The sequence below is a fragment of the Plodia interpunctella genome, chromosome 2 (genome assembly GCF_027563975.2).
Source record: "Plodia interpunctella isolate USDA-ARS_2022_Savannah chromosome 2, ilPloInte3.2, whole genome shotgun sequence".
Taxonomy (NCBI): Eukaryota; Metazoa; Arthropoda; class Insecta; order Lepidoptera; family Pyralidae; genus Plodia; species Plodia interpunctella.
In genome coordinates this window covers 8,274,253-8,289,013 of record NC_071295.1, presented here as the reverse complement: position 1 = coordinate 8,289,013, position 14,761 = coordinate 8,274,253, and the positions used below count along the sequence as shown (strand labels likewise).

General features: G+C 34.1%; 2 protein-coding genes across 5 annotated transcripts; both read left to right on the top strand.

Moving 5' to 3' along the window:
- Positions 1-2,330: 2,330 nt before the first annotated feature.
- Positions 2,331-8,173, top strand: LOC128676084 (uncharacterized). The gene is made up of 6 exons (XM_053756026.2): positions 2,331-2,493; positions 3,556-3,651; positions 5,150-5,305; positions 6,086-6,175; positions 6,390-6,698; positions 6,831-8,173. Exons 2-6 carry the CDS (start codon positions 3,576-3,578, stop codon positions 8,018-8,020), a joined length of 1,821 nt encoding a protein of 606 aa, XP_053612001.1. The 5' UTR covers positions 2,331-2,493; positions 3,556-3,575; the 3' UTR covers positions 8,021-8,173.
- An 882-nt stretch (positions 8,174-9,055) lies between these two features.
- On the top strand, positions 9,056-14,132 carry LOC128676092 (uncharacterized). 4 transcript variants are annotated; one of them, XM_053756036.1, is made up of 8 exons: positions 9,056-9,449; positions 9,653-10,156; positions 10,625-10,793; positions 11,026-11,139; positions 11,314-11,439; positions 11,987-12,100; positions 12,941-13,734; positions 14,011-14,132. In XM_053756036.1, exons 1-7 carry the CDS (start codon positions 9,383-9,385, stop codon positions 13,221-13,223), a joined length of 1,377 nt encoding a protein of 458 aa, XP_053612011.1. In that variant the 5' UTR covers positions 9,056-9,382; the 3' UTR covers positions 13,224-13,734; positions 14,011-14,132. The 4 variants fall into 4 exon arrangements, with proteins under 4 accessions (XP_053612011.1, XP_053612021.1, XP_053612018.1 ...); XM_053756046.1 differs by lacking the exon at positions 11,026-11,139; XM_053756043.1 differs by lacking the exon at positions 11,987-12,100.
- The last annotated feature ends 629 nt before the right edge of the window (positions 14,133-14,761 follow it).

Below are 14,761 nucleotides of genomic sequence, written 5' to 3'. Positions count from 1 at the left end.
AATAAACTGCGGCGGGACTTTCTCCAGTAGAAAGTGACCGTCCGAGCCGGCCCGAGATGACGGATCCGGCCATTGCCGCGACCTTCTTATACTCGGTTTACATTGAATTGGTATATTATTCTTGTTATTAATATATGTAAGCTTTAGTGCACGAACATACAACTTTACAAGGCGGGTTTAATGCTAAAAGCATTAAATTTATCTAACAGTGAAGCTTTGGGCCATACATACTGTACTATATTTTTGTATAAGATAATGTAATTTTAGATTTTAAGTAAGTATTAGGTATATGTAAAACACGTCACACATACAAATTACTCATTTACAACGAATGAATGATAAAGCTATATGACTTTTATGGCCGCTACCTACAGCTACATATGAACTATGTGGTTTCTTGTGTTGGTAAATAAATGTAGAACAAAACGTATGAGTGGATAGTGATTGTTAAGTTCTGGAGAGTTTATCTACCCATCCAGTCTTCTTATAATTTCTCATAAATATAATTGGTATAATAAGTGGAAAATTAACGCAATTATAAAAAGTATACTAAAAGTTAGAATAGATATATAAAGTTACTAGCGGCTCGACACGGCTTCGCTTGGGTAAAACCATAATAAATAGTAGCCTATGTCACTCCTGAAAGTTTCGCCTATCTCTGTACCAAATTTCATCAAAATCAGCCTAGTAGTTTTTGAGTTTAGCCATTACAAACAAAAAAACAAAAATGCTAATCTTTTCTCTTTATAATATTAGTATGTATATGGATTACGCGAACCAATACAAGCCAGCATCACTATATCCGAGTGCAATGCACTGTTAATGATGATTCTAGAATACGTATACGGGGAAAAAGAAACCATTCGAATCGTACCGAAGACCGATCGACACTTTTCAATCTCCGTGGTTGGAATTCCACTGTTTCGAATTATTATTGTTGTGACTTGTTCCCTGCGATAAGAGACGTTTGAACGAGGACTATTTCTAATTTATTTTTCATTTCTTAATATCGTAATGTTTCCCATTATGTTTCGATGTTAGCCGCCTAAAACTCGATTTTAAGCTCTAGATGTGCTTCGATTTAATTTACACAAGTGGAATATAACCTGAAATAATACATAAGATTATCGAGAAGCTTTCACAAAGCGAAGAATGTTTCTGCGCTAGGAAGATAAATAAATAAATATATTTACACAGATTGAGCTAGCCCCAAAGTAAGTTCTAGACTTGTGTTATGGGATACTATATTTTATAACATATACATTATACATAAACATCCAAGACCCGAGCCAATCAGAAAAATAGATCATTTTCCATCATGATCCAACCGGGGATCGAATCAGAGACCTCTCGGTTCAGAGACAAGCACTTTACCACTTCGCCACCGAGGTCGTCAAATAAATAGAGATAATTAAAGGATATATTCATCTCTGTATGGATGATATCCCGCGTTCGGGGTTGTGAAGCACCGATATGGGGTGATCCTATTCTAGGGCGTAACCACACGACACATAATTTTAACCCTTCCCATTTGATTAGAGTATTTATTAACACTCCCAAAATATAAAAAATATAATATACAAAATAAACTAAAATTATATTGATTTGATTGATGAATCATAAATATCATATTATCATTTGAAGAACGTTTAAATAGGACACACTGATATAAACTCTAGCAGTATCCATTTACCGGTTTTAAAAACAAAATAGTAACAATAATACAATTAGAGAATAAATTAAATTATTATTTAATGTTGCTATATGCAGTGAAAATCACGTCACTCAAAGGGCATTACAGATGGAAGTAAAGGGTTCCAGGAATAGAGGAAGACCTAAGAAGAAATGGATAGCGTGTGTCAAGGATAGTATGAACAGGATAGGAGTATTAATGGATATGGCAAATGACAGAACAAAATGGAAGGAACTTACATACTGTGCCGACCCCACATGAGTGGGATAAGGTCAAGAAGAAGAAGAAGTTGCTATATTAGTAGTAGTATTAGACCACTGTTAAAGTTATGTAACATTTTTATCACAAAGAGGTTAATAACGTTGAATTAACATTTTTTGTTTGAGTTGATGGACCTTTGATGGTATTTTCATCTTTCATATATTTGCAATATAAATACATATATTTTTTCTATTGAACCATAATTTCCTCATGGCACCGATATACCACTGTCATACATTCTTAATAAGCCGGCCTGACACTAAATTCTACTTAATCGACGAAGCGTCCTTCTCTGTCTCTCTCACGTCTACGTCGAGTGAGAGGGACACCAAAAAGTTTTCCTTTCTCGTTATACGTCACCGCACATTTCTCTGGGCGCTAGTTGGAGTCAAATCAGTGCTGTTGGTTCACCAGTGTTGTCCAGTATAAGGATTTGATTCAAATATTTGATTGGACGAAAACTCTTCGGTTACGTCGAAAGCGATTGTTACTTTAAGTGTTTGGTATCCAAAGTTTCACATATCAAGTCTTCTACAAAGGTTAGTTATTGTTATCAATATTTAAGTATTTATTTTTGCTTTGTGTTGCATTTGAAATTTCATGTGTGTTTTGATAACTTTATATTGCTTGTTTGAAAATAGTTCAACGAGTCTACTTTTTATTTTGTTGAAATTAGTCAACGATTTTATTTTGTTGAAATTAGTCAACGAATCATTTTAGAGTTACATAAAAATAATGTTTATAAAAAACAAACGCATCAAACTTTTTCACATTAGTTATATTTAAAAAATAATGCGTTTTAATTAGAATATTTGAAATATCTTACTTAATCATATGAATACCTTTTTTAAAGTTATATTGAATAGTTACATTTTAAATTGTTCAATAGTTGTACACTCACTTTGTACCTACCAATCCAATGTAATCTAGGATTTATAGTAATTTAAAAGAAATATATTTGATTTAATTTTATTAATGTTTATTTAATTAAAAATTAATAAAATTAAATCAAAAGTAGTTTTCATTCAGCATCCGGTTTTAAAATGTATTAAATGAATCATCATGTTACGAAAGTTTGTTAACCAGCGAACACAGTAAATTAGACACACAAGTCACAGTTCATTACATTAAAATATATTGTTAAAAATCACCAAGCGACATATTACCATATGTCTTTCAAACATCGATATGATTTCAAGTCACACTAGTATAGTTAATATGGTTATCATAAATAATCTTATCTTACTAATAGTTAAATGCAATATTTTGAATGACAGTGATAAGGATGTTCGTAACTCAACATGGCGGTTTTCGATGAAAAATATACGGGTAGAATATAACCTGGAATAGTATAAAAGCCACTTGATATATCGAAGTACTTACTGCGGTATAACAAGTGGTTTTGTTGGAGGGGAGCTCAATAATGAATTATAGTACCTAAAGGCTGAGAATGTTTTAGCATTAAGTCCGATTTGCACCATATTGTCTTTTGATGAATAAAATAATTGAACAAATAAATAAATATATTAGGACAAATCACACAGATTGAGCTAGCCCCAAAGTAAGTTCGAGGTAGATAAAATAAACATTTTTTTTTTCAGACAGGGACTGAGCTTTCGCAATGAAGCTCTCCCTGGTGTTTGAGCTTTTGCTCATTTTCATCCTATTGGCTTTCGCAGCTCAAGCTAAAAGCACAAGTGAGTAAAATTAGCATAATCTAATTAATAATACTTGAGTATGTTTTAGCGGTAATTTAGAAGCTTTAGTTCAGGCTCCACTCGCCCGTATAATTTAGTAGCTTTAAGAATAATTTTGAAATCGAATTCACATATTTTTGAAACGATCTATCGACGTGCATTTTATGTATGTGTAATCATATTTAATTTTGTGAATATTTTAAAGTAATCGTAAACAGTGGTATTTGTGCAGTACCCGTTTAAAAGAAAGAAAATATTATATTATATAATAATATAAGTTTAAAATATAATATTTTTTCATTCGCAATCATAATCATCATTGGATTGTAATGATTTTTGATGGGGTGTAATGAGAGTGACATAGGTTACATTTTACCGTGTGTGGAGCCGCGGGCAGCAACTAGTTTCGTATAGTTACAGCACCTGTCATATTATTTAACTTATGAATGCAACTGTTAATTTTTTCCAACCTGAAAGTGCGCTTACCGTAACACGCACGCTATTTTTAGCTGCTTAATCGTCCATGAAAGAATTTTGATCGTAACATCAGAATAAAGAAAATATTATGGTTTTTCCTGATAAAGAAGCAACCACAATAATTCCTTTCTCTTTTTCATCTGAACACATTTCTGTTTCTTTTTTAAGACCAGGAAAGTGTTCAGAATCGGAAAATTCATCTCAATTTAGGATCGATTTTCATTAAATTTCCGAGCTGTTTTCCGAGCTCATATTTTTATATGTATCATTTTAAAATAACGACTACACTGAATATTATTTTGAAGGCATTTTAGTTGATATATTTATTTAAAAAAAAAATATTCCGAGTAAAACACACCTGTTAATTAGGTATAGTTTTAAATCACTGTTGTCTTTGTTCCCGTTAATGACAACGGGATAACACTTTCAATCTAGATCAATATACAGCTTCTACCTAACGTTATGTTTCTCACGGACACCAATAATGTTATACACGTTTTTCTTTCTTTTTCAAGAGTGTTAGATTTTATTCAAGTCGCCTACAGGCATTTACTTTACTTTTACAACCTACCGATATCTAGTGGTAGGTAGTCGCATATACACGAGTGAAACTGCCATCCAGTATGCAGGTTTCCTCATGGTATTTTCCTCCACCTATTTAACCAGATTGGTATACAAACTCATGTGGAGGATTTGAACCTGGAACACTTCGGTCACAGGCGAACGATCTTAACCATTGGACCGAATCAAATAGCTTGTGATATACACATTATTATTTTCACGTTCAAGTCTTATCAGCGAAGGTGGCACATCTGGAGTAGGAAGGACTTATAAACCTATTTTTAACCCTAACCCGCATTTTAGGTCACAACCGATTTTATCGCCCGCTGATATCGATATTAATATCGACGTGTGGAGTCTATACTCTACACGTTCGAAGCTATTTACATAGAGCATAAATATATAAATTGGTGGTTGGTTACGTATTCCAATAAATAAATTGTTACTTATATATTTTCAGGGAAGCAAAAGAACAACCACAAGAAAGGCATTCAGAACAGAAATGACGCGGAGAAGCCTGAAGATAACACTATAAACAAATACTGCAAGTGTCAGGAGTCGTTTTGCAATTGCTGCCGAGACTTTGACCTCCCCGTCGTCAACTTGAACGGTCCAGGTACATACCTATAATAATGAATTGTCATGCCTATTTCTTAGGATAGGTAGATTCTACGATCATGAAGATCTATTTTGCTTCTTCTAAAGACATTTTCTCTTTTAGTCACAAACTCAAAATTTGGAAAAAAAATGTGCCACTTCCCTTATATTTTTCTTTTAGCAAATTAAATTGTGTAGTTCGAAGTGCAGGTTAGGCTAGCCTAAAGCATAATGGAAGTCACCTCGGAAACCACAAAATTGCGTAAAATGTTACAAATGTATTAATAAATGTTTGTCTATAATAAATTAAGTCTAATATATTAAAAAATATATTAATAAAGAAATAAAATGTTTATATTAATATAAATAGTGTTGTACTCAGGTTGTACTATTATTATCACTTTAAATGACATAATTAAAGATCAGAAACTGTAATGGGTTTCATAGATACCCCTAATTTTTACAAGCTTTTACCTTGCACTGTAGATCTCTCTCATAACAATAAAAGCTAGTGTGAAAATGTCACTTTTCTAAAAAAAAAATATAGTTATCATCTATATCCATTATTAAATTGGTTTACTAACATGCGAGCTAATAAGCATTTACGAGCGAAAGTATTATTGTCTTGATTGCAAATTGATTTATGAAACAGATTAGTTGATATACTGATATGACAATTTTTTTTATTAGAACCAATTTGCCGGATTTTTTAAAAGAATTACATGTTTAACCACTTGCGTTAAACTACCTATTAGCAATGAACAATATATTTTAATGTACTTAATTGTGTTTATTTCAGGATGTGCCTCGCTGACGTACCTGAGTGGAGACAAAATGGCGGTATCTTTGAGTTTCGGAAGGAAAGTCATCGCCAATCGAACCCTATCTAGTAAGTGAAATGTAAATAAAACTGTTTTATATTGACCGTCTAAACGCTTTCTAACGCAAAAAACACTTATGTGGAACCGTCGAAATTAAATACCTTGTTAATGACATTAGAAATAGTTTTTGTTAGGCATTCGTTTTGCCGGAGCAAAACAGATGTTAATATCTAAGACAATAATATAAAAAATATTAATCTATGGTATATTACTTATTTTCAGGCAAAAAGCCTAGTCCAGTGTGCATGCCTCTACCAGGAGGCATCTCAAAGTTCTGTGGACGAGTATACAACATCGCTCGGGCAGGAGAAGAATTCCGAGCCTGTCTCGGTTTAGAATTACAGTCCAAGAGTGCCGTAGAAGCGGCTGTAAGAGTGTCCTGTTTCAAATTCGGTCCGAGAGGAGTCACTTCGGAACAAGCTGACCCGCTGCCCTTAGTTCCTCAAAACGAAAGGGAAGATGATGACGACGACGATGATGATGATGTAGACTTCGATCTTGGTGATGATGATGATGATGACGACGATGATGGTAATATTTGTTTTTTGGGCTTACATTTACTTTTTAAGAGCACGAATTTATTTTGATTTGAATCTTGTATAGCTTTATCACGGCAACCCGAAATAGCGATTATTTAAATATCCATTATCAATTTAATTTCAGATGCTGCTAATGATGTCGAGAGTGCTGACTACACCGGCTTCAGTTTATTGTCTGAAGATTTATTAGGAGGCCTCTTCGGTACTTCTGGCAACAAAAAGCCAAATAAAAATAGAAAAAAACAGGCACCAGCACCTACTCCTTCAACTACAACCACCCTGTCAACGACAACCAGGCGCCCACGACCATCTCGTCGACCCAGCAGAAAACCTACCAAAACTACGACTCCGAGGACAGTTGCCACCAAACCCACAACAATACGAGTAAGACCGTCGGGAAATCGACGACCTATCAGAAAGCCATCAAGAAAACCCTCTAGAAAGCCAACAACGAATATTGTATCTGAAAGTACATTCTCATCTCCCCTGACTGTATCCTCGACAGAACCTATATCTGTAGAAACGTTTCCTAGTACTCAATCTCCCGTAAGGAATGATGTTATATCTACAGCTCAAGAACCTCTAACTTTTGAATCTATTACTTTTGTTACACAAAAACCTGCAATTACTTTGGCAGCAAGTACTGCTAAAACTATAACTAACTTTGAAGACCCTGGCTTGGAAATGTCACTAGCACATATAACAGGGCAATTATCAGTAATGCCTTCTGCTTCACAAGTCAGTCCAAATACAGGTAAAGAATCGGATTTGATCGTTGAAAAAGATCAAATGAATTACGAAAAAATTGAAACCATTACTAAAGTACCATCAACAGTGCCCTTGGTTACTCCAGTTCCTAACAGCGATGAAATGATTCAAATCGTAACAAGGTTGGATTCAGAAGAAAAGGATATCGATAAAGATCGATCTTCAGCTGATGAAAGCCGTGCTCATTTTATAAATACTGCAGTACCAAATGACTTTTACGGAGGATTAAGTTTGAAACAGAAAAAGAAAGGCCGCCACAACGATTATGATTTGGATGACTTGGACGTATTAAATTTTGACCAAATTGGCAAAACGGTAGGAGAAGAATTAGGAATTTTCGGAGGCAAAAAGCACAATAAAAATAACAACAGACATAATAACAAAAATAAGAAAGTGCGAGATGGCAAAAAAGATGATGATTATTCTGTAATTGGACTAGACTCTTTAGAATCTTTAATTGGAATAAATAATAACAAACAAAATAAGAAAAATAGGAGAAGACAAAATAAAATGATGCGTGGAGAGTGGTCTCAGCCTCAAGTATGACGCCGGAATAGTATTCTTAGCGTCCGACATAGTTAAATATTACTAAATTAAGACTTTATTTCTTAATATTTATTTATTGTCTGTAAATAGTACTTATAAATCGTTAAGTGTTTCCATGTTTATAGGCATTAAATGATTACAAATTTGTTGAAATGCGTTGTTCTCTTTATTTTGGTGGAAAAACATTATCTTGGGTACTGTAAAGGAGGAGATGGCGGGACGACCTCAATAGATTACCTTTGTCTAGCAGTTGTACAAATAACTAACAAATACTGGCTAGTAAAAGAGGGCTTTCCATTGTAATTTCTATTTCGCACACTAGATAATAAATGATATCAACTAAACTATGTTTTATGTTTCTTCACTGTATTTTTACAGACAGCTAAGTACCTAGTCTATCAAATTATGGTACAACCCGTACAGCTGTGATTTAGAGCTGGAAGCCGCTCATTCACGACCGAGATTGCTCTACCTGATGATCCATATGTTTGTTTTCGTACTAATATTAAATAATCAGTCAAGTGCGAGTTAGACTCGCCTCTGTAGGGTTCGGTATCACATATCATTTGTATAGTTTGTAAGTAAAGAGAAAGATATCACATATGTAACGAGTTCTAAATCTATAATTTATACATTTCAAGAAGTACATAATGTTTTTCTACTATGCAGGTCAGGCAAAATCCTTACATCTCAAAAAATAAGTCTTCCTGTCGCGTCTGTTTGTTTGTGTGAATGTGATAAACTTAAAAACTACGGGACGGATTCTGTATGGTTTTCACCAATAGATAGTGTGATATCGTAAAAGGTTTAGGTGCAAATTTATTACGGTTTTACCCGAGCGAAGCTGGGTCGGTCCGCTAGTAAAGTATAAAATTACTTAGGTATTTCTTATACGTTCTAATTGCGTTTACATTGTATATTATATGCTATATTATGAGACCAAGACCACATTGTTTAGGATAATCAAAATATTTACAATTGCTCCTAATAATATTTAGGACATATATAAAATAGTAAAAGGTAAATTAAAATCAGTTAAGCAGTAGATCAGTTACATTGTCAGTCTTTAATTTGATACCTGGCGATATAAGCTGTAGATAACATTGCTTAACTAAAATTTAGTACACGTAACGAAAGTCGGAATTGTTAATGTAAATTTGAGTCCCAACTTTCTCTTAGTGACATTAAAATTTAAAACTTGTTTACATTAAGTCTGAAGTTAAATAGGCATTGATACATTGCTGGTGGACAGTTAAATACTTCGTAGGTAACTTGTGTGCTAACAATTTGCTACCAGGCCTGGCGTAGCCGGTCCACTCCCTAGAAATAATAGCTTTAGTTCATTTTTATGAAAAAATAATAATGAAATTGCCAATACTATTTTTATTACAATTATCTTATTGTTACCTTATGTGCTCTGGACGCTCAAGTAAGTACAAAACTATATTATTTTCTTCATTTATAAAATGTAGCATAGTAAATTATACCATATAAAGGTTATTTTTTTAAACAAGATCAAACAAATTTTAAATTAGTCATATGGCTTACAGTTTGAAAATTTGTCCATTTAACGATAGTCCGTACATGGCTTTATATTTTATAATAAAATTGTGTTTTGTATTTATTTATAAGGTAACATAGTTACATCAAAAGACAGATCATACGCGCCCATTCGATTTCTTATACCTCAATCAATATGGCGAAAAGCGTTCAAATATCCTCCACTATTAAAATCGTCGGTAACAGTTGTAGTACCAATATATGTACCGATTAAAGATGACCCTGAAAATGATGAATTAGATGAAGCTACAATAGAGAATACAGTGGAACAAACGACCATTCCATATACAACTATCAACACTACCGACCAACTAACTGTGGCCAATGACACTGAGGCAGCTAATGATACAATTGTAAGTGAAGTAATCACTACAACTGAACCAGCAACAGTAGCAGGGCAGTTGTTTCGTTTCCCGTGTTCATGCTACAAAGGCGAATGTGGATGTTGTTCAGGAGCTATTCTACAGAGATTCAAAATGAAAACATGTGGTAATGTCACATTCATCCCTGAGGATTTTGTTTTTGATGTGAAGTTAAGTGTTAACAACAATACTGTTATCCACCGACGAGTATCAGGTATAATTATTTCGTTCTAAATTGTAATGTTCCTAATAATATTATAAATACGAAAGTTTGTGAGGATTGTTATGAAATTTGGTATACGGATAGAATACTTTTAACCTGAAATAACACATAGGGTACTTTTTATACCAAAATTACCACGGGAGCGAAGCCCTGGGGCACAATTATTTATTTAATGTATTGACAAAACTATAAGAGGTAACGGTGAAATGATGACGGCCTGCTGTAGTTGATCTCGGGATGGGTGACCAAAAATATATTATTATTTCTTGTTTGTATTTCAGAAGTTAGGTTGAGATGAAAAATTCTCTTTTTTATCTGTATACCTGTACATTATAAAATATCCTTCTATATCTTCTAATATCTCATTAACACAACTTATTTTGGGGTTAACTCAATCCATGAGACTTATATTTTTTTATATTTGCAGCTATATTACTTACTCAAACCTGTATTTTACAGCAAGTAACCCCCCGCCGATATGTTTCAACCCCGGCAGAGCTCCGTTGATCGAAATTTGTGCAGAACTGTCAAACATTCGGATACGAAACAGAAACGCTTACGCCTGTTTGGACATCGACGCCAATATCGGGGGATTTCCAATTTATACAGCTTCATTCAGATGTTTCGGGTAAGTGTGTATACACACCGAGACATTTTAAACACAGCGCGTGTTTTACTCTACAGAATCAACAGAATCATTCAACAAAATAATGAAAATAATGCGAAAAAAACTGCCGGCAAACCTACACAGTATTCTCACTACAAACTTACAAACACTATAATTTGGCGTAGATTTGTGTACATAGATCTATTCAAATAAATAGACTGATTACCAAATCCTAAACACTTGGCGTTTCTAGGTTTAGAATAAAAGCAAACCAGGTTAATCGACAACCAAAGCTAACTTCTGCGCCAGGACCAAGGATTTATGTCACTCTACGCGGTGCTACTGATGATGTTACTAATTTAAACAGGTATTCATATCACAGCACCGGTTTAAATCGCACTTTTTTCTATGGCACCATCAGTTTTACTTATATTCATATGACTAGCTTTTTCACGTAGAGCTAGATATATTTTACTTCCAACAAAATGTATTATTTTGTAAAATTTATTATGACGTGATTCAATATATGCTTTACTTGTAGGGTAAAAGCGTTATTAAAATCAATGGGTAAGAAAATCAAGGAGCTTGGAACAAGTCCTAAAGATGAAGATGATAAAGATGATGGTTCAAATGAAGATGCTCCAACTACCACCAGTAATACAATTAGGTATTCCTCTTAGAACACCGATTTCAATAGCACAGATATCGAAAGCACCAATGTTCAATTAGGCCTAGGTCAAAGATACCATGCGTCACTATTTTTCATGAACGAGACCGATCAACTAAATAACCATCCTTAAGTTTCTTGTCACCTATCACTGATTTGAATATCTTCGAAACCAATAACATTTAGCGATCAGGATGTTTATAATTATTATATAGAATACATGTAGTATACACAAAATATACACTCACATACCAATCACAATATAGATATAACGACCTCTGTGGTCCAATAGTCATCATGTTACATTGAAGGTTTAGGGTTCAGATCAGGTCAAGATGGAAAATGATTTTTTCAGATTGACCTGGTTCCTGGATATCCAATTGTATATGTATACTTATATGTTATAAAATATACTATCGTTATTGGTATCCCATAACACAAGCCACGAGCTTACTTTGGAGCTAACTCAATCAGTGTGATTTGTCCGTTTGTATTTATTAGTACAATTAAATAATTGATTAAATACATGCGAATACTTGTTTTTTAGCCTAGGAATCTTCTTAAAAAATCAGAATCAACTAGGGCCACTACCGAAACCAAGAGGGACGTCAAAAATAAAATCTACCAATATGAACGGAAAAAATGGCAATAGTGATAAGAGGTAACTTTTTGGACCACCGATTTGAATAGCACTGGGCATAGACTAGTACTTTTAGAAATATTTTATGTATTTTTTCTAGGTAATTGAACAACTCCTAACAAGATATTATGACGGGCTTTGTTATTATGCGTGCCTTTCATTTATTTCGTACCGATTTCAATAGCACAAGTTGAATAAAAAGGGGTGGGTACTTGAAGCTCTCTCAATCTTCTCTGAGTGTTTCGCCGTTTGCTTCCACAGCCATAAAGCATCAGAGCCCCTTCGTACATTTCTTTCTTCACTTCGCACAAACTTCGGTTAGAATACGGGTGTCAGTAGTCAAATCATTAGCCAACATTTACTCCTTAACAACATTAACCCAGCATTTTTCGGGTTTTCCCCTTCCAAGCCTGGATGGGAAAAAGTAGCACATACTTAGAGAACTGTTTAGTATTGTTTAGATTGTGTAACCTTTATCTAACTAAACTAAAAGAAATCGAAAAGCTCTGACTGCGACAGGATTTGATTTTCCATTGAGAGCACCGTGCCTACCAGATTTGTCTTCAATTTTCCTTTTTTGCGTTAAATAATCCCAATGAACAAGCGTCTAAATACTGTTTTACACACTAAATATGAACATCATGTAAACAATTTTTATTCACTTTTTGTGATATAAGCCGTATCATAACCCGATCTTGTCATTCACTATCCCTCTGAAAAAATATTCCATAGCAAAAATGCTCTTGAAGAACAACTTGGCTCAATTAAGGTACCACTGAGACAAGTTAAAATGGTATCTTGAATAAAAAATAAATCATAAAAAACTATCACTACTAAAATGTACTTTCTCTGTTTTTCTAGGCTAGGAACAAAAGGAATACAAACAGGTCTAAAACCTAAGCCAAACAAGACATCCGGACCAAAGCCTATCAGTCTTTATGGAGGAGGTAGTGATAAAGATGACGATGGTGGGGTCCTGGGTTCTATAGCTAGCAGTGTCTTTGGTAATGGGGAAGGAGGAGGTATTTTGGGAGGGGGAGATTCTGATGATGATGATGGGCCATTCGATGCAATAGGTGATTTCGTTGAAGACTTTGCATATCCAAGGAAAAGTGACTTAAAGAAGAAAAAGTCAAAAGATTGAAAGACATTGCAGTTTTTTTGATGTTGTTTTATGTGATGAAGCTAATTTATTGTTACCATTAGGTATTTATGTAATTTATTAAACTATTTTGTTGAATAAAACTTTAGTCTTTTTTCTCCTCACCATTGCAGTGCAAATTGGTAATGCTGCCAGCCTATTGGGCACTTTGCCGTAGGGTAAACGCTGATGGGCTATATTGGCAATTTATATTTTAATTTTGTTTTTAAGGTTTTATTTAATAATTATGTCACATTTCTTAGATGGTAAAATAAACTTTTGTCTTACTTATGTGTCAAAATATTTTCCACTGTCGTTGTGAAAGTTGTGAGTGTCGCTGTTCGTTGAACCGGTTCGAATCTCGGCAAGCGAATTGGAGTATCTGTTTCACTCACACAACCGGCGCACGTGCAGTTTTGCAGCTAAATAACAAGCATTATGAGCGAGTGCATAAAATACTTTATATACATGACTTTAATAACAATTGTGGCACGCGCAGAAGTTAAGAGCACCGGTGAGTCTTCATTGAAATCAATATTCAAGCACCGATCATAAACGAAAGGTGTTTTAGTTATAATATTGTGTTTGTATGTCGGTGTAAACATATCTCTCAATTGGATGAACTGATTAGACTGAACGTGTCGATATGGTAATTAGCTTTTCATTGAAAATTAATTTTTTTACTTGTTAATTAACTTAATATTTTTTAAGTTATAAGAGAAAAAAAACATACAATTCTGCACCTAATAGTGCAACTCAGCCATAATGATTAATTTAATACTTATTTTAGCTTACCACGAAGAACTAAATAGTACCATACAAGATAAGTTACAATCAATTGAGGTGCCGGACAGTTCGTTAATACTTTTTGATCGTTTGAAGTTGAGATCTCCCATGTCAGAATATGCAAGACATAGAAGAAAGCAATCGGAACAAACTCAGAATACCACATCGCCCACGAATTCCTCTTCTTCATCTCAATCTGAAGGTTTTGGACCATGTTCCTGTGCTATGGGTGTTTGTAAATGCTGTACTGGATATGTCCTAGATTTGTTCAACCAGAAAGCCTGTATGAAAGTAACGTATAGTCCTGGAGACTTCGCTTTTGACGTGGCTATGTCGCTCAACGACAGAGTGCTTTATGAAAACTCTATGTCAGGTAAATAGTTTTCATATAATAATAACCATTAAATTGCCCTACTAATAGTTTATTCATTCAAGTCTCCTTGAATAAACCAAGTGACAAAGTCAGGAGACTAACGAGCTCTAAGTGTCAAGCATTTTCTAGTTACCTCAAATATCCACAAGAAGGTAGGTAAGGTAAGTTTCCTCATGATGTTTCCTTAACTTAGAGCTTAGTATGTTGTCAAGTATATAATAGTTATTTGAACAACTAGTTAAAGAGTCAGCACACTAAAACTGTTGATCGATAGGTAGACAACTACCTAAAAGTCATGTAGATGCCTTTAGGCGACATGATTAAAATCTGACACCAGTGTTAGCAATAACACAATCGAAAAGAAGTGTCTGCGCACTTCAAC

Coding starts and splice junctions, on each gene's coding strand:
- LOC128676084 (XM_053756026.2), top strand. CDS start 3,576: ATGAAGCTCTCCCTGGTGTTTGAGCTTTTGCTCATTTTCATCCTATTG. Junction 5,306..6,085: donor CGTCAACTTGAACGGTCCAG/GTACATACCTAT, acceptor TGTTTATTTCAG/GATGTGCCTCGCTGACGTAC. Junction 6,699..6,830: donor TGATGATGACGACGATGATG/GTAATATTTGTT, acceptor ATTTAATTTCAG/ATGCTGCTAATGATGTCGAG.
- LOC128676092 (XM_053756036.1), top strand. CDS start 9,383: ATGAAATTGCCAATACTATTTTTATTACAATTATCTTATTGTTACCTT. Junction 9,450..9,652: donor TATGTGCTCTGGACGCTCAA/GTAAGTACAAAA, acceptor TTTATTTATAAG/GTAACATAGTTACATCAAAA. Junction 10,794..11,025: donor GCTTCATTCAGATGTTTCGG/GTAAGTGTGTAT, acceptor TGGCGTTTCTAG/GTTTAGAATAAAAGCAAACC.